General features: G+C 42.6%; 1 protein-coding gene across 5 annotated transcripts in view; it reads right to left on the bottom strand.

Moving 5' to 3' along the window:
- Positions 1-507: 507 nt before the first annotated feature.
- sall4 (spalt-like transcription factor 4) overlaps positions 508-22,859 on the bottom strand; it is a 47,282-nt gene continuing 24,930 nt past the window's right edge. For all 5 annotated transcript variants that reach the window (XM_072514710.1, XM_072514712.1, XM_072514713.1 and 2 more), the window contains exons 2-4: positions 14,732-17,353; positions 5,059-5,372; positions 508-3,273 (exon numbers count right to left, since the gene is read on the bottom strand). In XM_072514710.1, coding sequence (XP_072370811.1) covers positions 2,830-3,273; positions 5,059-5,372; positions 14,732-17,353 — 3,380 coding nt within the window. In that variant the 3' untranslated portion in view covers positions 508-2,829. The remainder of the gene's footprint in view (positions 3,274-5,058; positions 5,373-14,731; positions 17,354-22,859) is intronic.

Genomic DNA, 22,859 nt, shown 5'->3' with positions numbered 1-22,859 from the left:
TGCTAATAAGACTGTTTGTCAGGCATCACAGTGATCCATTCAAGAAAATATATTTAACAATTGACTGTTCGTCCGGTGATCATCAGTCATCAAGGTCTGGCGAATGCTCTCTATGACAAGCGTAGCTCACTTAAACCATGTCAATCTCCCCCTTTGCAGTGATCTGTACTGTTGAATTTCTGAATTAACACTTACCTGTAAGAAGGCTATTCAGTGATGCATCATAACAAAGTCATATTCCATCCTCATTTCATAGTCATGCATACATACTTTCTAGCAAGACTAAGACCAACCAGACAAGTGTTTGAAAATTGCAAACCTTTGCAAATTTTTGGTGCGCCCACACAATCTGCTTCTGGAGAGATCAGATAATGCAAAGGATGAAGCCTACATCTTTCTACTAAAAAGGTGTCATCAGGTCATCATAATAAAGAGCATCAATTGCTGGTTTGAATGTTCTCATGTTGAGAATTGTAATTTTGTATATGAATAACAAGGATCACCAGGTGACTGTGACAATGCTATCCTGCATTTATTCCCATATGCCAGAAAGAAAATCAAGTTTACATTCAGTAGATGTACTAGAGAGCCACTAAAACATTCATGAAAAGACAGCATATTCAAGGCATCAGCAACATGTAACAAAGATCCATTTTTCATGTAAACCATATGGATTCTGCAGATTCAGTTACCAATGTCAGTCCACTAACTGTGTTAACATTTGAAAGCACCATGAAAATTATTGTGGTAAATTGAAATCATAAAAGCCAAAGTGAAGCAGTCATTTCAGAACTTTAAAGAAAACACTGCGTTGAAATGATAGCTTACTCTTCCATACTGGCATTGAAATTTACTCCGGCTACAAGAGCCTAAAAGTATTCCATCTGTAAAGCAAGAGGCGGTGTCCATTTTTCCAGCACTCCAGTTGTACATTCAGTGTTAAACTATAACACGCAGAAATGTCCATTTTTTAAAAAAAGAAAACTTTATGTAATGCTCTCAAATCCCTGTCGATGAAGGCTTGGTCCATTTACTGATGTAACCACTGTCCAACTGCACAGGTGTCTACTTCAAGCCAGTTCATTTTACAAAAATGGTCAGGTTCTACAAAAGTAACCAGTATGACCAAAACAAAAAAAAAAAAACTAAAATTAGAAAGTGAGGTAGTTAACAAAATTTCTTCAAGTTCGGGGCCCACTCTCCCCACTTCCCTCATATGCTACATGTGGGTCTCCTTTGGCTAAAGCATAAATGGTGTACCATCCACAAATCAAACAAGAAACTTGGTTAAAACAACCAAGGTAGGCAATGTTTTAAATCGATCAAGAATGAACTCTTGTTTTAATCAGTATTAAGCAAAAGTAAGTCAATGCATCTTAGTATAATGCTGCAACCCTTTGGTTTCTCAAGTTGACTTTAAAGAGTCACATGATTAAAAAGTCCCATAAATATCATCTTTGCAAGATGAACAGATACCGAATTCTCCCAAATCTCAATTGTAGCAATTGTGAAAGTTGTCAACTGTCCAGGTATATGAAGGAGTTATATGAAGCAGTTGCATCTCTTTACCCCAACCCCACTCCTCCAAGCCAAAAATCTATTGGGACCAAATCTAATTTAAAGGTCAGTCAATGTACTATTTTATAAATTATATAAATCCTATTTATTTGTTTCAACCAAGTCCTTAAAGCATCTGCACAGAAAGGATAATTTTCTTACAAATACATTTTTCTCCTTTCTCTAGTTATTTCTCTCATCTTCTCTTAAAAAGGCACCAATTTGAGCTGATTCTTTTGATGTCTGCTGGCCTCTGTACTTTTCCCAAATAGCCACTTTACATGATAGTGCCGGTTATTTGTCCGGAACGTTTTACAGCGGATGCCAATCCTGCCCTCACCCAACCTCTAACCATTCTCTTTCCAGCAGATATTAGTGCACTATGATCGGGATTCATGATTCTTTTCACCTGCCCCTTCAGGTCAAAGAAAAGGAGGCCAGGCCCATTGCCACCCCGAAACTAGTACTTCTGCTGAAAAAAACAATTCCTCTACCACCTCCACCCCAAAACCGCCACTAGTTATTTGGTTCATGTCCACAATTGGCAGAACATTTCTCAGCTGAATGGGGATCTGCAAATGTTTCATTGGCTTTAAATGATATTTGACGGAAGTTAATCCCAAGTTAAATTAAGTAATTTAATTCACAGAATGTGCAATTCTATAAATTCATGTTACATTCTGAGACTGCATTTAAAACAAGAGTTCATTCAAGATTTTTTATTTAAATTGTCATTAGAATTCTAAACAGGTGGCACCAATTGACATTCTAGAACAGTTACCCGCATAAATGGTTTTAATGTATAAACAGTAAATACAATTACACACATTCTCAAAAAACAAATCTCTATAGTAGTTTATGGAAATGATTCATTTCAATTTCTACTCATTATTTCAAAACTAGCACTAATTACAGGATTTGTTTCAATCTTTGGATTCATAAGGACCTTGTAGTAAAAATTCATGAGAAAGAGGCTGTACACTTCAAATATTGTAAACTCAATTCAATATTGTAAACGCTTCACTTTGCAAGACCCGCTTTATTCTTTTAGATAAATCCCAGAGTTTTATACAATAAATTTGCAAAGCAATGATTGTACTCATAACATAAATTCAGGAGGTACCCAGCAGTTCTGTTAGAGACAGCTACAGTAAAAAAAAAAAAAATATTTTTACATTTTTGGGGATTATATGAAAATAGTAGCCCATATTGAGGTCGGTGGTTGTTTTTCATAAAACCTAAGACTAAAATGTACTCTACTCTGCACATGTGCTACAGAATGTCATTTTTGTTTAAATTAACAGCTATTTTGCTTTCTTCCACAAAATGGGGAATATGAGGCATAGCAACACTTTCAGAACTATGTTTCTCCTCATCACTGATTGCTGGACTAATGCCAGACTGGGACGCAGCCACTTTGGAAATTGGAGTGCTAGTGCTCACAACAGAACCGCTTGCCACACTAACGATCGGAGGAATACCACCATTCTGAATTACAGAGATCTCGTTGGTTTTCAAAGCTAAGCCATTGGCAAGCACGGTGGTGTATTGGTTCCAGATGGTTGATTCAATATTCATTGCAGGAGCCATTATATCCTTTGGGAACATCTCAGAGATCTTCTTTGGGTCATTGCCAATCAGTATCATAGGACTATCTAGTGAAAGACGTCTCCCACGCCTGGCTGAATTATTCCACATGTGAGTTCCAACATGGACCTACAAGACAAAAAAAAAAAGGAAAAAAGGTAATCAGATTGTGAAAACAAAACCTGGAAATTTCAGCATCAAGCATTCTCTGGAGTTAATGCAGCTTAGTTCCCTCTGGACTGCAACAATCTTCTTTCTCCTCACTTTCAAATAAACACCAACAGAGGACCTATTCCTATATTGATCTATTTCCATATTAACCATATCCGTTACTATATTATAATCAACACTATTCACTACCCATCAACTCCCACCAACAAGCTTTTTGGCGATGGGACTGGGTGAGGAAGAGGGGTGGGCATAACCAGTGATGAGAGTGGATGAAGGTTTGAAAATTGTGACAAGGAATCACATAAATGTTATAGTGCAAAGCAAAAAAAGTCACTGCAGCCTGAGGGGGCTGGAAAATAACACTTTTTTAATAAGGGGTGAAATGCAAATAGGTCACATCAGAGGAAGAGTGGAATTATTAGATTTCAACTGGGTAGAAATATTAGTTTTCCATTTTTTCTGACCTTCTATTACCATCAAGAATGTGGACCAATGCATTTGTTACAAATCATCAGAGTGACCTCAGCATCTGACCGCATGCACGTCATACTGGATGAAATTCATACTAGCAACAGAACATGACCTGGCTGGATTTATGTACATGCAAAGCAAGGCAAAGAACTACAGAGAGGCTAAGACGGATGTCAGAAAAACATTTCAGCGGGAGAATAAATCAAAGTCAGAATTTCACCAAGAGCTGGAAATTTCTCAACCCCGCTATTAACTCACTCAACATCCACACGGGTATTTTTTAAGCATTGATGATCAACAAGTAGCAAAAAAACTTTACTCCCACTTGCCAACTATTGGAGCACTGAATCAGGTTTCAGTGCCTCGACGAAAACCACATTGGAGATAAGTTAATTCAGCACAGACCAGAGATCAAACCTGTGACTTTTCATATCCAACTCCCATATTAGGCTGTGCTTTTACCCACTGAAATATTGATGTGAAACGTGTCCAGATTTTAAATGAAAGCATTGTTTCAGCAAGATGCAAGCGAGCCTCACACGAATCATCTGCTGCTGCAAATAATGGCCTGGATTTTGCAATAGGCCATTAGCACTCACCATTATAACAGAAAATCTGACAGCAGCTTCCGTAATACGCATACTTAGAAAATCATAAATCCAGAAGATATTATTGTCAGAGATACCCTGCTCGTCCACAGGGTGCATTGTAACAGTACTTACAATAGACTCAGCTTTGAAAACCACTCACAGAATGAACTTGGGGTACTTACCCCCTCGTAACATGTTAGGATTGGTACTTTAAGATGGCAAGTAATAATTATAGCCAAACAACTTTTCTAGCCCTGGAAAATGTATTTTTACAACTATGGATCCTCATTACTTCAGCAGTTAATGAACATAGGAATTCGGTCTCATATTTGTCTTTAATCCCACACATCTTTCCTAATCCTTATTTTGCTTTCTGTACATAATCTAAACTGTTTTTTATACTTTGCATGCTTCCATGAGGATTCTTCAATCCGATTTGTTGAAGGGCCTGGCTGCTTCACATACTGCTCACAGACACCATAGATCCCCTGAAGAGGGCACCTTATTGAATCAGATGCTGGATTAATGCAAATCTACCTCGAGAAACCTGGGCTTACTTTTGTGGGCAGCTCTCATTGAGCTGAACAGCGATTGTCGCTTCTTCGCCATTGACCACAAATTTCGGGTCATTAATCTTGAGTTTAATATGTACGGTAGCATTTTTTCAATCTGAAAAAGTTACCTTGAGATTTCCTTTCGTTGTAAAAGCTCTTCCACAGATGGTGCATGCAAATGGCTTTTCACCAGTGTGCGTGCGTTCGTGAATCTGCAGAGCACTTGCTGAGGAGAAGCTCTTTCCACAAGTAGGGCAGTTGTGTTGTTTAGGTGTACGACGGGGTGGAGGTGCCAAAATAGGTGGCATGATTGGAGCCAAAGCTGATGGGGCAAGAAACTGTGCAGTGGTTCCTGCTGGTCGTTCTCCATGGTCGCTTACTTCCACTTTGATCAGACAAGGAGGAGCCCTGATAAAGGAACCTGCAGGAACTTGAACAGCACCTAAAAACATACAATGGTTTTTCACTGTTTAGTCTAATCGGGTGGTAAATTATACATGGTGGATCCCTAGAATTAATTCTCAATTGCCATACCAAAGTTTACAACCTCAGCTACAAATACAAATGCTTTAGCAGCAGCGAGATGAATCGGAGAAAGGCAGCTAACTGAAACACACAAATCCACTCATTCATTCCTTCTACTCTTGCAGTGGTTTATGGAATTCGACTGGAAAAGGTCAGCATAGATCATTTGCACAATTTTCAGCAAAATTAGCGAACACCCTGGGTACATTGCGCTGCTCAATATACAGGGAAACCCCATTGAACAAAAAAAAAAGTTAACTGCCAACTTTGGGAAAATTCAGAAATGCTTTAATAAAATGGCCCTTGAACAATCAAATGTGCAAAAAATGGAAGTATCCATTAACTGACCATTGCCGTTTTCACCTGTGCGATCAGAAGGCAGCCTAGGAGAAAAACAAAACTCCTCCTGTTTGAAATCATGAATTTCTATTCGAGTGATGTGACAAATGAGAAAGGGTGAAGTTCTGCTCAAAAATAAATCCATTCTCAAGCTGCCTAAGGCCAGTGGTTCTATAACATAAATACATGACAGTAAAAGTGGGTGGAGGAGCTTGGGGAGGAGATAGATGAGGGTCTGTGGGCTGATGCCCTGAGTAGGGTTAATTCTTCCTCCTCTTGCACCATGCTCAGCCTAATACAGTTCAAAGTTACTCACAGAGCGCATATGACAGGGGCAAGGTTGAGTAGTGTTCTTTGGGGTGGAGGACAGATGTGGGAGGTGCTCGGGGAGCCCGGCAAATCAAGTCCATATGTTCTGGTCGTGCCCGGCGCTGGATGGGTTTTGCGAGGACTATGTCCAAGGTGGTGAACGCCCGGGTCAAGCCGAGCTGGGGATTGGCATTATTTGAGGTATCGGAGGATTTTGCTACTATGGAAAGATGCGAAGCCCCCCAGTGTGGAAGCTTGGATTAATGACATGGCAGGGTTCATCAAGCTGGAGAGGATAAAGTTTGCCTTGTGAGGGTCTGTGCAGGGGTTCCTCAGGCGGTGGCAACCGTTCCTAGACTATCTCGCGGAGCGTTAGAAGGTCAGCAGCAGCAGCAGCCCAAGGGAGGGGAGGGGGGGGGGGGTGGGGGGGTCCTATTTGTGTTTTTAAATGTTTTCTGGGGGGTATTGTATTTGGGGGAAATCCAATGTATAATTTCTGATTGTTGTGTTCTTGTTTCTTTCTTTTAGTTGGGGGGGGGTTGTTAAAAATTAGTTGAAAAATGTGAATGTGAATAAATATTTTTTATTTTTTTTAATAAATACATGACAGTGGCAAGCACTGAAATGTATAGTGGCATCTCTTCTCCCAGTTTGATTCTGTAGAATTCAGGCCCTTTTAAGCAATGTATTAACAGTTTGCATTGATGGGGCATGCCCTGCTTTTGCAGGTAAAGCAATAGATTAGCCGGATAACAGTCGGCATCCACAATCTTCTCTTAAGAAACTCAAATGTATCCAAAGTAACTGTCACCTTAGGTGTTTATCAGCATAAAATAATTGGATACTTAATCATCTGGTACCCCACATCAGAATCACAGGTCAAGCTTATTTTACTCTAGTCCTTCTAAAGCATCCAACAAGCAATAGTGCAAAATTTCCATTTCTTTCAACAAGCTATTTATATGTGAATGTCAAGGACAATGCACCACACACTATTTCTGGGTCACAACTTTTTTATTGTCGGAGGTTAGTACAGGAAAAAAAACAAGAGAACAAAGGCCACGCCCCTATACTCAGGTGATAAGAACTGGGGAGGTGGTGTGGGGATGATTGGTCAATACCATATTTTGGGATTTATACCCAAAGATCAGCAAACGTTGGTTGATTTAATTTCATTTTCTTATGGTACTGTTAAGGTACTTTTACCTTCCAAAAGGACTAACCCCCATAGTTGCACAGGCTATTTAGATGCTATTTAAATAATTTCTAGGAATGACACACAAGTCAGCATAATTCTAACATGAAAACCCAATATTAGTTTTGAGACAATGGGGTTCATTAACGGTGGTCCTGAATATTTGTGGCTATTATGATAGAATGATTTTCATTTATTGCACCCAGGAGGCAGCTCAGCTGGCCAATAACACTGCTGCAAATTTCTACTCCAAGAATTGAACAAGGTAACTTTAGCAGCCAGACAGACTAGCACTCCATCTGCAGTGACAATGCAGTCAGCGAGAGACATTGAAAGGTCTCACTATCCAGACAGTGAAGGAGGTGAAAGATACTCCAAGCCGAGGTATGAATCATGTAGTCCATCACAAAAGTTCAAGGTTACCTAATTTTGAAGTTGAGTTTCGCCCTTTATTAGCAGAAGTGTGTTATACAAGAGTGACAGCAAACAGATGCATCTCATTCATTCCCATGCACAAGTGTTTTTCAATTCTTCTGAAGTTACAGAACACATATGACATGTGCAAGATCTATTATACATACAATAAAGGGATCTGTTAAGATTCTCAGATTGTACTATTTTGTAAGGCATGCTCCAAATCTTAGAGGAAAAAGTTGGCTTACAGAAATAACTGGTTATGTCAGAACCGAATGAATACCTAAACATAGATCATTTAAATTTACAACTGGTAAGGAAAAAACAAGAAGCAAAGGTTCAGCAAAGCGATGAGATCAGACAATCTCAAACAGCAAAATTATAGGAGGGATAACTAGTTGGGGATTTGGTGGCCTATACCAAAAGGTTGGATACCTATGGTGCAGTTATTACTATTTATGGCAGTGCAATAGACTGATGATGCACAATTCAGGTATCAGTATCAGATACAAATCACTCTGCATTTTTGCTCAGGCAGGATTTATTTCTTGTCCAGCAGTATCACTCTGTGGGCAAGTAGAATGTACTTTTCTTATGGACCACATTGTTACATGGGTCAAAAGGAGACATGCTGGCACAGCGTTTAGCACTCTTGGCTCACAGCGCCAGGGATCCGGTTCAATCCCGACCGCGGGTGACTGTGTGGAGTCTGCATGTTCTCCCAGTGGCTGCGTGGGTTTCCTCCAAGTGCCCGGCTTCCTCCCATAGTCCAAATAGGTGTAGGTTAGGTGGAAAAGAGAAAATGCTGGAAAATCACAGCAAGTCTGGCAGCATCTGTAGGGAGAGTAAAGAGCTAACGTTTAGAGTCTGATGACTCTTTGTCAAAGCTAACAGAGAAAGTGGGAAATACTGTGGAGTGAGAATGAAAGATGAGTCATAGCCACAGAAACCCAGGGAAACCAGGTGCTAATGGCCACAGAAACCAAGGGGAAAGAAAGAGTGCTAATGGCAGTCCCCAGAGAGGATAAAAGATGTGAATAGGTCAAACAGCAGGGAAACTAACATCAGAGGATGAACTGTAGATGTGGGGGAGGGGAAGGGGGAAGCCACGAGGAGAAAGGTGGATAAGATTTTTTTTGGGGGGGGGGGAATTAAATGTATATTAAGAAAGAAAGAAATGGTAAAATACAGTTAAAATGAAATGAAAACAAATGGGTCGAGGTGGGGTAGAGCTGATCATCTGAAGTTGTTGAATTCGATGTTCAGGCCGGAAGGCTGTAGCGTACCTAACCGGAAGGTGAGATGTTGTTCCTCCAGTTTGCATTGCGCTTCACTGGAACATTGCAGCAGGCCAAGAACAGACATGTGGGCATGGGAGCAGCGCCTTTTGTGAAAATGGCAAGCACCAGGAAGGTCAGGGTCCTGAATCCGCACAGACCGAAGATGCTTAGCAAAAGCGATCACCCAGTCTGCGTTTGGTCTCTCCGACATAGAGGAGACCACATTGGGAGCAGCGAATGCAGTAGACCAAATTGGAAGAGATGCAAGTGAAACGCTGCTTAACCTGGAATGAGTGTTTTGGGCCTGGGATATTAAGCATAGAAGAGGTAAAGGGGCAGGTGTTAGACCTTCTGCGATTGTGTGGGATGGTGCCATGGGTGATGGGAGAGGTATTGGGTATGGCGGAGGAGTGGACTAGATTGTCTCGGAGGGAACGGTCTCTGCGGAATGCTGACAGAGGGAGTGAAGGGAAGATGTGTTTGGTGGTGGCATCACGCTGGAGTTGGCGAAAATGGCGGAGGATTATGCTTTGCATATGGAGGCTGGTGGGATGAAATCTGAGAACGAGGGGGACTCTATCCTTGTTCTGGGAGGGAGTGGAGCGCCACTACCCTCGCCCCCTCCACTCCCAACAGCCTCCATATGCAAAGCATAATCCTCCGCCATTTTCGCCAACTCCAGCATGCCACCACCAAACACATCTTCCCTTCACTCCCTCTGTCAGCATTCCGCAGAGACCGTTCCCTCCGAGACAATCTAGTCAACTCCTCCACCATACCCAGTACCTCTCCCATCACACATGGCACCTTCCCATGCAATCGCAGAAGGTGTAACACCTGCCCCTTTACCTCTTCCATGCTTAACATCCCAGGCCCAAAACACTCATTCCAAGTTAAGCAATGTTTCACTTGCATCTCTTCCAATTTGGTCTGCTGCATTCGCTGCTCCCAATGTGATCTCCTCTATATCGGAGAGACCAAATGCAGACTGGGTGATCGCTTTGCTGAGCATCTTCGGTCTGTGCGGATCCAGGACCCTGACCTTCCTGTTGCTTGCCATTTTAACAAAAGACCCTGCTCCCATGCCCACATGTCTGTTCTTGGCCTGCTGCAATGTTCCAGTGAAGCGCAACGCAAACTGGAGGAACAACATCTCATCTTCCGGTTAGGCACACTACAGCCTTCCGGCCTGAACATTGAATTCAACAACTTCAGATGATCAGCTCTACCCCACCTCGACCCATTTGTTTTCATTTCATGTAACTGTATTTTACCATTTCTTTCTTTCTTAATATACACTTAATTTCTCCAACCCCCCCACCCCAATCTTATCCACCTTTCCTTCACCTTTCTCCTCGTGGCTTCCCCCTTCCCCTCCCCCCCACATCTACAATTCATCCTCTGATGTTAGTTTCCCTGCTGTTTGACCCCTCACATCTTTTGTCCTCTCTGGGGACTGCCATGGCACTCTTTCCCCTTGGTTTCTGTGGCCATTAGCACCTCGTTTCCCTGGGTTTCTGTGGGTATGACTCATCTTTCATTCTCACTCCACAGTATAAATATTTCCTACTTTCTTTGTCTGTTAGCTTTGACAAAGAGTCATCGGACTCTAAACATTAGCTCTTTTCTCTCCCTACAGATGCTGCCAGACTTGCTGAGATTTTCAAGCATTTCTCTTTTGTTTCAGATTCCAGCATCCGCAGTAATTTGCTTTCATCCTGTAGGTTAGGTGGATTGGCCATGCTAAATTGCCCCTTAGTGTCGATGTGCAGGTTACCTGGGGTTACGGGGAGAGGGTGGGACAGTGGGTCTGGTGGGGTGCTCTTTCGGGGGGTCAGTGCAGAGTCAATGGGCAGAATAGCCCTGTAGGGATTCTATGGATATACACAGGCAATTAGAGCATAGCCATAATCATTTCAAATTAGTTCTGGGAATCAGTCTACAGCTCAGAATTTACATTCCCAATAAATGTAAAAGCACCCTTCAGTGGGGGTGTGTTTGTGGTCAGGGATTAATTTATGTGATCAGCAATACACCACCTAATCCACATCATGAACGATGTAACTAGCTCGGTGCATGCAAATCACCCGAGGAAGCTAGACAGCATCATGCCTGGCAGAAGAAAAGGAGGCGGAGGCAGGGAAAGGCAGAATAAAGCGACACGGCAAAGTACTGGCTCGCCGTGGAGAGCAGAGATGTGGTCACCTACACCGAGCATGCCAAGTGCAAGACTGTCCCTATCATGGATGTGTACGCTCTGAAACGCCAGGGCCACACACACTATTGATTCAGTGGCTGAGCAAATCGACTCAATTCTAACGAAACCCAAGAACAATTGGATTTTATGGAACCACAAAATTAAAACTTATGTTCAAGACCAGGGAAAGAGAAAGATCATTGCTGTGGGCCTTACAGGATCATTTTAACAATTGAGGATTTTTTTTTTGAGGAAATAATGGATAAAGGAAATGCAATTAGGTACAGATATTGATAAAATCAAAGGTGCAGGATATCCAAAATCCATAAACTCAAGCCCCAATTTAGAGATTTGGGGATATAATCCAGGCCAACACTTCCAGTGCAGTTTTGCAGGAGTGTTGTGCTGCCAAAGGTTCCATCTTTTGGCTGGGACATTAAACCAAGGACCCATCTGCCCTCATAGGTAGTCATAACGGTTGAATGACACTATTTAAAGAGACCTCTACAACTTCTAGGCCAATGCTTTTTCCTCACGAGTGATCTCGTCATTTATTTAATTGCTGATTATGGGACCTTGATGTGTGAAAACTCACCACTAACGTTTTCTATATTACAACAATGATCAGATTTCCAAGGTACTTTTAAGGACATTCTGATGTCATCATAGATACTACATAAAGGCAAGTTCTTTCTTTTAAGGGGATTTGACAGCATCCTTATGCAGGGGAAACATTTGGGGATTAAGGATTGTGTTTTGAATTGGTATCATCCAGGATGAAGGTTTGCAAATGACTTCAGGGGTTACAAACATACAATAAGAAGGGTAGTAGTGCGACTTGGGGCTTAGATAAGCTGTGTTAAAAGTGGGAGGGTAAGTTATAGAGAGAAATAAAATATTTTTTTAAATAGGGGCATGGAGTACAAATGCAAAGTATAGCAAGAAAGAAGGACCTGCATTGAGATCAACATCTTTCATAAGCACAAAAGCACTTGAAGCCAATAAAATATTTCTGAAATACAGTCACTATTGCAGTGCCAAATTTGTAATGGCCATTAGGCTGCAATTCCAATATTAGTTCCACTTTTGGGCACCTTACTTTTGAGCCATGGAAAGGATGCCAAAGAGATTCATTATGACACCAAGGGTTAGGAGCATTAGTTCCAATGGAAAGAATAGATTTAAAAAGGACGGGACGCACGGTAGCACAGTGGTTAGCACTGCTGCCTCACGGTGCTGAGGCCTCGGGTTCGATCCCGGCTCTGGCTCACTCTCCTTGTGGAGTTTGCACATTCTCCCCGTTTTTTGCGTGGGTTTCGCCCCCACAACCCAAAGATGTGCAGGGTAGGTGGATTGACCATGCTAAATTGCCCCTTAATTGGAAAAAATGAATTGGGCACTCTAAACATTTTTAAAAAGGCACTGTTTTTTTTTTTTCCAGATCTTCTCAATTTTAAAAAAAACAAACGTAAAATGGTAAATGACTCCCCCTGGTCAGCATGTCTGAAACCATATGACATATTTAAAGATTTAAAGTTATTGTCACAAGGAAGATGCTAATTACATGGTGAGGTTTAGAATATGTGTATACACATCTTGCCAAAGTGGTAAAGATATAATCCAAAAAACAGAAGCAAATCTTTGAAAAGAAATGTAGCTAAAAAGGTGAAAGGGAATGGAATAGACTAATTGGATGTACATTTGCTGAATCACCATCGAGAGCAATCACTACTCTCAGCATGTTCAAGCATATCTTTGAGACATCAAAAATAGCTTGCGAGAGCTGCAACCATGAGCATCTAGAAGGGGCAAGAGAAATTTGAGGCAATTGAGGTTAAACATATGCCCTTCCAGCTGGAGCTGCTGGACAGTGGGGGGACGGGACACAAACGAGCCATGGAACAAGGAGGAAAAGAGGAGGGGGTGCAAAGGCACGCAAAGGAATCAAGAGTGACAAGGGACAAAATGGCAGGGGATTGTTCGAAGGGCAAGTTGAAGCCCAAACTAAACTGTAAATAGACAATCATAAATACATGCCCTGGCCACACTGGGGTTTGTAAAATATGTATTCCGTCTAAAGGGGGGCCATGGCCACAGCAGGAAGGAAGGCAATTGCCTGTAAATATATGTGCTGATTTTGGTCTGTCTTTTTTTATTTACTTTTTTTGCATGGTTTTGTAACATGTAACTTATGAGTCATGAATAAGTTATTTTTAAAAAAACATTTTTTTTTAAAAAGCATAAACCTAAAATACACTCCGGTCCTGGTAGTACTTATGCGAGCAAAAAAGGTATCAAATTTAAAGGCAATGAATAATTTTTTTTGCATATAAATTTAGAGTACCCAATTATTTTTTTCCATTTAAGGGGCAATTTAGCATGGCCAATCCACCTACCCCGCACATCCTTGGGTTGTGCGGGTGAGACCCATGCAGACACGTGGAGAATGTGCAAACTCCACACGGACAGTGACGCGGAGCTGGGATTGAACCCAGATCCTCGGCAAAGTGAGGCAGCAGTGCTAACCACTGCGCCGCCGTTCCGCCCCTTAAAGGCAGTCAATAATCAAAAGTTAAAGAATATGATGCACTCCAGAGCATGACATTTTCATATATGGGACTCGAGCTCCATTAATCTCTGATGGATTTGATCAAGACACTCTGCCAGCTGTAAGCCCCAACAACAAATTAAGGACATGTACATCCAGTTCTTAAGAATATATTCCCCAAATTTGTGCCCATCACCTTCACTTTGTAAACCTGCTGGGACATGAATTAAAACAGTGAACAAGGAGCAGTTCTCCCTGATGGTGGAATTGCAAATAAAGCAGACTGTTGAAAGATGCTGTTCATTTACAGACCATAAAGCATGTGGTCCAGACAAATATGTAGCCGCATTTTACAAAATTCTCAGGTTCAATCTCTGATCTCATGAGTTCACTGATCTCAGTGCTACAGTTGGCTCTAAAGCCCTCAAGATACTAGCGATATGTGAACATATAAAGGAATCAGGCAATGCCATCACCATCATCAAGATCCAGAAAAGCCTGCAATTTCACCTTCAGAGGTCTAGTGAGTGCAGGGACAGCTGTGGACACGCACAAAAGGTTACACATGAATGTTGCCCACGATCTCCCCAACTCAGTGCTCATGAAACTCTACTTTCGAAGGGAATGGAGACAATTGTCACTCTTTTTTCCCCTGTACTAAAATAAAACATCCATCATTTGCTGTTTTACACCACAAAGGTCATGCTTCACTCGATCTCAACACTGAAGCTCAAATGTACTTTGCAACTGCACATAAGCTTTTACTCTTAAAACTCGTTAAAAACAAGTGGCTCAATTTTTTTTTTAATTAAAAAATAAAAGGCTCCAAGTAATTATTATTAGGGTCCATTCTATTGAGCTATCAAATTATCTCAAGTTAGTCCATTGAGCTGCATTTATGAAATTGCAACGGAGACTCAAAAAAAGACTGGAGATGCTGCTGAGGTTATTCACAAAGGTTAAACTATAATAATATATATTTTTTCATACTCACTGCAGTCCCCATTAGTAAATGGTATACTAGGCACTTCTTCCTTAATTTTGCGATGAATATTGGCAGATGTTAAATCTAACGCACCATCATTTGGTAGTTCAGATGACTCAACAGGCTCAATTTTTGTGCCTGAATTTTCACATGAAGCAGGAAATCCTGGTGACTTTGACAGGTGACTACCATTATAACTGTTAGCAGGAGACGAAGCTTGGAACAATACAGGTTCTGAAGCACCTGGACTCGGATTATTCTGGCATTCTTGATCGCCGACTGCCGAAGAAGAATCATTAGCCATACTCTCACTTTCTGGGGAGCCATTCTCACTGGATTTCAAACTGCTCTGTCGTTGCAAGTTCACACTAGAGTTGATCATTTTCATCTGACTTTCCAAAGCAGCTATATTTGAGAATACCAACAAAGGAGAGTTGGCTGGCAAGTCACTGTAAGGCAAAACTGGTTTTGAATATTCAACTGTAGGTGCCTTCGTACCCTTGTCCCCTTCCAACTCGGATTCATCCATATTTTCATCAGTAAAGCTGCTGTCTAGTTCAGCACTTTCATCAGCTAAAGTTGGCTCTGGGTCAGAACCATCATAATAGCCCTCAGGCAAAGGGGTATTAGGGATCTGACCTCCCATGTGCATTCTAATATGCTGCTGAAGAACAACAGCATTGGTGAATCTCTTGTGGCAGATAGGACACGAATGCTGCACTCGCAACGGTGGTTTTGCCCTATGTACCCCATAGTGTGTCTTGAGGTTGCCTTTTGTGGAAAAAGCCCTGCCACAAACTTTACATTTGAATGGCCTTTCACCAGTGTGAGTACGGTAATGCATTTTTAATGAACTCTGGCAACTCAGTATACGATGGCACACAGCACATTCGTTTGGGTCAGTGGATGCTTTGTCTATGTTTTCTACCAGCTGTTGGAGTTTGGATGTCTCAGATGCTTGGCTATTATCGAGTGTGTTACCAAAAGTAAGCTTGGGCTTTGAAGTTTCGGACATTATGGAAGTAGCCAAAGGTGGCACACTGCCATTTTCAGTTGTAGATTTAATTTCTAGGTTAGATTCGTAGTTGCTGATATTTGATGACATAGAAGCAGTTTCACTTACTGCTGGAGACCGTCTTTGCAGAAAATCACTCACAGGTACCTTATCGAATGTATCCTCAAAACTAGTCGACAACTTCAAGCCAACTGAATTGGACAAGGTTTGTAAGACAGGTTTGGTGTCCACCCAGTTTGCCGAATTGTCAACAGGTATTGACATGCCATACGGAATTCCACTGCTTGTTGGAACATTGTCCAGATGCTCAGGAACAGGATACGGATTCATTCGGATATGGGGATATTTCTCCTTATGACGCTGGAAATGGACTTTCAGATTGCCTTTGGTTGTAAAACGATTGCCACAGATGTTGCACTTGTAAGGCCTTTCACCAGTGTGGGAACGGATGTGAATCTGCAGAGCGCTGTCATTTCCAAATACTTTGCCACAAAACTTACACTTGTGTTTGAAAAAGGACTCTTCTGAACTGGACTTGGTTTCAAACACTGCAACATTTGGAGGCTTGCCCTTCTGATTTCGTGCGGCTGAAGCTGCAGATAGTCCCATCAGTGAGCTGTGAATAGTTGCTGAATTTGGAGACCGAGGTAGCAAGGGGTTTGGAAATCTTGCAGCTGGGCTTGTAAGGTTGCCATGTTTGAGCCTGGAAGGGTTTTCAGAGCAAGAAATGGAATCAGGCTTGGAGGTTAATGAAGCTAGAGCACTAGTAGTTTGGAGAGATCCTGATTCAGAGTGGTGTAAAACCTTGTTAAAATGAGTTGTACCAACAGAAGAATGAGGTAGCTGTACTGGCTTAAAACCATCTATAGTAAAGGTCTGGCTACCAACTTTCTGGCCAATTAAAGCAGCAGCGGCAGAAAGCTGTTGTGACAGGTGAGCCCCCAGTGTTTTAAGGGGGTCTGCAGCTGCAACGATGGAAGGATGCAGAGAATGCGGTGCCATCATTGCCACCTGGATGCGGATTTGCTCAGTTAATTGAATCTGCTGAAGCTGCTGCTGCTGCAAACAGACCAATTGCTCAAGCAATATCGGAATAACGTTGACAGTTCCAGTTGCATTTGAGTTGCTGGCGGGCACATTGTCTGGAACATGCTGAGTCACTGCCACTTTAGTGTTCCGAATCGTCTCCAATGTGACATTAGTGTTTGGTATTTTAGATTGGGGGACATAACTCGTGTCAGAGGCTGGATGTAAACTTGAGGCAGCATTTGAGGCACATGATTTTTGAGATTCTACAATATCAACATTCATCTCAGCAGATTCACTCTCTTCACGTATTTTTTCTTCAGGGCTATCATTGCTTTTAGATTGATCAGTCAGTTGGCCATTTGCAAAGTTATCTGGGCAACATTCTGGGCTGTTTTTTGGAGGCATTTCCCTCTCGCCTTCATTCATAATCAAAACTGGTGGGTTTTTAGTGCAATTTTTTCTGTGCTCAAGGAACTTGGAGAGATCAAAGAATTCGGCACAACATTTTTTACAGATGTTGGTTTCCTCGGTCCTGCATTTCTTTGCATTTACTTCCCCATCGCCATCATCTTGACATTCCTGAGAACCTGTGAAAAATATTAGAGAAGCACAGTAACTACTTAGTGTAAAAGACTAACGTAGAAGCCCCTTGATGGTTCTTAGCCTGGCCCAAACTGATTCCATATCCTGATTTTCTGATTTAAGATCCTCTCTCGCTAATGTACTGATCCCATCATTTATGAAAAGTGCACAAATAGCAGTGAACAGTTATGAGCCAATTGCATTACAGGAGGGTAACCAAGGTTGGGAATTGAATGTTCAAGGGTATTTGACACTTAGGAAGGATAGGAAAAAAGAAAAAGGAGGTGGTGCTACACTGTTAAGATGGGACCAACACATTAGTGAGAAGGGATCTCAAATCTGAAGTTCAGGACATTTGGGCGGAGGCAAGAAACAGCAAACATTGGATGAAGTTCTTTATAGACCACCAAATAGTGGCAATGTGGGGATGGCATAATTCAGGAAATTAAAAAAGCGTGTGTAATAAGGGCAACACAGTCATCATGAGGAACTCAGACTGGGGTAATCCAATTAGCACTAATGCTGAGGAGGACGAATTCCTGGAATGTTTACACAATGGTTTTCTAGAACAGTATGTTGAGGAACCAACTAGAGAATGGGATATTTTAGATCTAGTATTGTACCATGAGAAAGGGTTAATTATAGATCAGGTGGCAAAAGGAGCCTTTAGGGAAGAGTGATCATAAAGTGATGTAGTTCAATCTGAAACTAGGATCCAAACCTAAAATTTAAACAAGGCAACCACAGTGGATGCGGCAATCCAGCCAAAAGTCCATTGACTTGGGACACATAAATTCCACCAGCAGGCAGGACCAATGTGTCAGTCTTCATGGAGGAAGACAAAAACCTTCCTGAAATATTGGGGACCAATGGGACTAGTGAGATTGAGGACCTGAAAGAAATTAGTATCAGTAAAAAAGTAGTACTGGAGAAATAAATGGGACAGGAAAGCTGACAATCTCCTGGATCTGATGATTTACACCCCAGTATTGAAAGAGGTGGCTGAATGAGATAATGGATGCATTTGCATTGGTGGTCACCTTTCAAAAAGATTTTTGAATGTGTCTGAGAATGGGAAGGTAGAAAATGTAACCCCACTATCTAAGAAAGGAGGGAGAGAGAGAGAAAGAAAATGAACCACAGACCTGTTGGCTTAATGGGCGACATTCTCCGACCCCCTGCCGGGTCGGAGAATCGCCGGGGGCTGGTGTGAATCCCGCCCCCGCAAGTTGCCGAAGTTTCCGGCACCGGATATTCGGTGGGGGCGGGAATCGCGCCGCGCCGGTTGGCGGGCCCCCCTGCTCGATTCTCTGGCCCGGATGGGCCGAAGTCCCGCCGATAAATTGCCTGTCCCGCCGGCGTAAATTAAATCACCTACCTTACCGGCGGGACAAGGCGGCGTGGGCGGGCTCCGGGGGGGGGGGGCGCGGGGCGATCTGACCCCGGGGTGTGCCCCCACGGTGGCCTGGCCCGCGATTGGGGCCCACCGATCCACGGGCGGGCCTGTGCCGTGGGGGCACTCTTTCCCTTCCGCATCCGCCACGGTCTCCACCATGGCGGAGGCGGAAGAGACTCCCTCCACTGCGCATGCGTGGGAAACCGTCAGCGGCCGCTGACGCTCCCGCGCATGCGCCGCCCGGAGATGTCATTTCCGCGCCAGCTGGCGGGGCAACAAAGGCCGTTTCCGCCAGCTGGCAGGGCGGAAATTCTTCCGGCGTCGGCCTAGCCCCTCAATGTTGGGGCTCGGCCCCCAAAGATGCGGAGCATTCCGCACCTTTGGGGCGGCGCGATGACCGTCTGATTTGCGCCGTTTTGGGTGCCAGTCGGCGGACATCGCGCCGTTTCCGGAGAATTTCGCCCAATATTAGTGGGAGGGAAATATTAAAATCTAGAAGGATGTGACAACTGGACACTTAGAAAATAATGGTGGGGTTGGGTTTAGGATTGAGTCAACATGGATTTGTGAAAGGGAAATCATGTTTGACAATCCTGTTGGGAGTTTGTTTGAAGCTGTTACTAGTAGAATAAATAAGGGAGGACCAGTGGAGTGGGTATTTGGACCTTGATAAGGTCTCACACTAGAGGTTAATAAGCAAAATTAGAGCACATGGAATGGGGTTAATATACTGGGCATGGACTGAGGATTGGTTAATGGAATGAAAACAGAATGTAGGGATAAATGGATCACTCTCAGGTCGGTAGGCTTTAACCTAGTGGGTACCACAATGACCAGTGCTTGGGGCCCAGCTATTCACAATATATATCAATGATTTGGATGTGGGGACGAAATGTAATATTTCCAAATTTGCTGACAACACAAAGCTTGGTGGGAATATGAGTTATGAGGATGATGCAAAGAAGCATGGGGATTTAGACAGGCTAACTGAGTGGGCAAGAATATTTCAGATGGAATGTGCGAAAATGTGAAGTTATCCACTTTTTCATGGGAAAAATAAAAATGCAGAGTATTTTTTTTAAATGGGGGGGCGGGGGCACACCTGGACTAGTGTGCACAGTTTTGGTCTCCTTTCCCAAGGAAGGATATACTGGCCACAGAGGGAGTGCAATGAAGGCTCACCAGACTGATCCCTGGGATGACAGGATTGCCATTAGAAGAATAAATAGTGATCTCATTCAAACATACAGAATTCTCACAGGGCTGATGCAGGAAGGACATTTCCTCAGGTTTTTAAGGGTCCAGAACCAAGGGAGGGTCTCAGGACAAGGGGTAGGCCATTTCGGACCGAGATGAGGAGAAATTTCTTCAGTTAGCAGATGGTGAATCTTTGGAATTCCCTATCCCACAGGGCTGTGGAGCCTCAGTCATTGAGTATGCTCAAAGCAGAGGTTGATAGATTTCTAGGTACCACTGACATCAGGAGATATGGGGATAGCATGGGAAGATGGTGTTGAAGCAGAAGATCAGCTGTGACCTGGTTGAATGGTCGAGTGGCCTGCCCCTATATTCCTAACACTCATCATGCTTGCAGATAGGATCCACAATGGGGAGGATTTCCTCCAGATTTTCCACTGCATTGAAATCTTCCTGTGATTTGTCCTATTCCATTCATTAAAATTGGACAAAGAGGCCAAGAATTTTAAATAGAAAACCTTTCTTCTCTTTGACCAAAATTACTGGAAAATACAAAAACGGAGGGCAGGAACAAAAAAAAAATTTGTAAGTAAGCACAAGCCAAGAGGCAAAAACCATTCATAAAGATTATTAGCAGTTTTTTTTTCATTTCTAAGCAAAGGTAGGATTCATTGCTTGTATTTTTGATCTGGTTTTAGTCCTCGGATCTACGGTCAACTCTTCTTGCAATAGCTGTCCCCCAATCAGATAAAATTACACTTATCTCCAGTGCCACCTCTGGAGACATGAAAATCTCTGTTCAGGACATCATTTTATTATTAAATGGGCAGGAAGGGAAATCACACTGGTTTCGATCTAAATAAAAAGGCTGGCTGTAAAACAGCTTCTCTTCTCTATTTTCCTTCCAGTTTCCCTACCAGTCAGATTACAAAAGGTCAACAGATACAAAAAGGTCAACAGATACAAGCAAGCTAATAAAAAAACAATAGGATTCTTTGTTTAAAAAAAAAACAAATATTAACATTTTGCCGCTGTTAATGGATTAGTTTCAATTTGCAAGTATTGCAGTGGCAGGACTTGCACTTAAACCCAAAGTTGTTTTTCAGTAATTCAGCTCCCATCTCACCGTTGTAATCTCCATTTTACAAACCCTTTTCAACATCAAACAAAATGTGCAAGTGCTCTCTCAGCAAGTATGGCTACTCAAAAAACAAATAGTAGGGCAGCACGGTGGCGCAGCGGGTTAGCCCTGCAGCCTCACGGCGCCGAGGTCCCAGGTTCGATCACGACTCTGGGTCACTGTCCGTGTGGATTTTGCACATTCGCCCCGTGTTTGCGTGGGTTTCACCCCCACAACCCAAAGATGTGCAGGCTAGGTGGATTGGCCACGCTAAATTGCCCCTTAATTGGAAAAAATGAATTAGGTACGCAAAATTAAAATAAAAAACAGATCATAGATCATAGAATTTACAGTGCAGAAGGAGGCCATTCGGCCCATCGAGTCTGCACCGGCTCTTGGAAAGAGCACCCTACCCAAGGTCCACAGCTCCACCCTATCCCCATAACCCAGTGACCCCACCCAACACTAAGGGCAATTTTGGACACTAAGGGCAATGTATCATGGCCAATCCACCTAACCTGCACATCTTTGGACTGTGGGAGGAAACCGGAGCACCTGGAGGAAACCCACGCACACACGGGGAGGATGTGCAGACTCCGCACAGGCAGTGACCCAAGTTGGAATCGAACCTGGAACCCTGGAGCTGTGAAGCAATTGTGTTATCCACAATGCTACCGTGCTGCCCCAAAATAGTAGTGGCAAGATAGTAGCATCTCCGATTGAATACGGAGTTCTGTTTCACATATACAATGACGGAAATAACTCGTTATTTAAATTGCCTTAGATATAGATGTAAAAACCTCAAACACAAATCGAAACTTAAATTTAAAATTCACAAGGGAACGGTTGTACCACATAAATATCTGAAGGGAGAAATGACGAGTGGCAGAATCAGGCACTGCAAATTAGTTCTTTGCATTTTTCTTCAGAACGACTGAACTAAATTAGACAGAGAGTATCCGAGAAAAGAAACGGAATGATCTGGAGTGCAAGTGAGAGGAAAATAAGGGTGGCTAAAGGGAAAATGTGGTAGACATGAGGAACAAATATTTTCTGACGGGGTCATTAATGGTGACGCCTTGGTCCCAGGTTCGATCCCGGCTCTGGGTCACTGTCCGTGTGGAGTTTGCACATTCTCCCAGTGTTTGCATGGGTTTTGCCCCCACAATCCAAAGATGTGCAGGGTAGGTGGATTGGCCACGCTAAATTGCCCCTTAATGGGAAAATGAATTGGGTACTCTTTTTAAAAAAAACTTTACACAGATGAGATGCTATCTTTTGTTCATGCACAGCTCAGCTTAGTGCTATGCCATTTGTCACGTTACCCAAAACATCAGGAGTGCATTAACGGATGTATAATCCCAATTAGAAGGGACCCCCGATTCTGCCACCAGACAAAAGGGCCATCATTACTCAAGCTTTCACAACTCTAAAACAAAACTGTCCCAAGTAGCATATTGTAATGTGCAGTGCATCAGATACCAGCAGCAAATTGAAGTCAGCAGGGTTCAGTTTGGAGCATTTTAAAAAAGTGATTACAAATTCCTAAATATTTTAACTAATGGAATGCTTTTCAAGGTACGTTTTACAAGCGATGACTGTTTCTGTTTACAACCGTTAACCGCTTGCTTGGAATTTCATTTCGAAAGGAAGACTACATGGCTTAAGTGGACGAAACTAAAAATTAAAACGACGAACAAATCAGCTTAATTACTGCCAGTTAAGTCCGTTAGGAAATGCCTGAAGGTATTGTCAGCAACACTAAATAAATGCCCAGATGGCGAAAAAGTTCTTTATT

This window comes from Scyliorhinus torazame, chromosome 8, assembly GCF_047496885.1.
Source record: "Scyliorhinus torazame isolate Kashiwa2021f chromosome 8, sScyTor2.1, whole genome shotgun sequence".
In the NCBI taxonomy this organism is placed as follows: domain Eukaryota; kingdom Metazoa; phylum Chordata; class Chondrichthyes; order Carcharhiniformes; family Scyliorhinidae; genus Scyliorhinus; species Scyliorhinus torazame.
The sequence above is the reverse complement of the archived record's forward strand: the minus strand, read 5'-3'. Positions and strand labels throughout refer to the sequence as shown.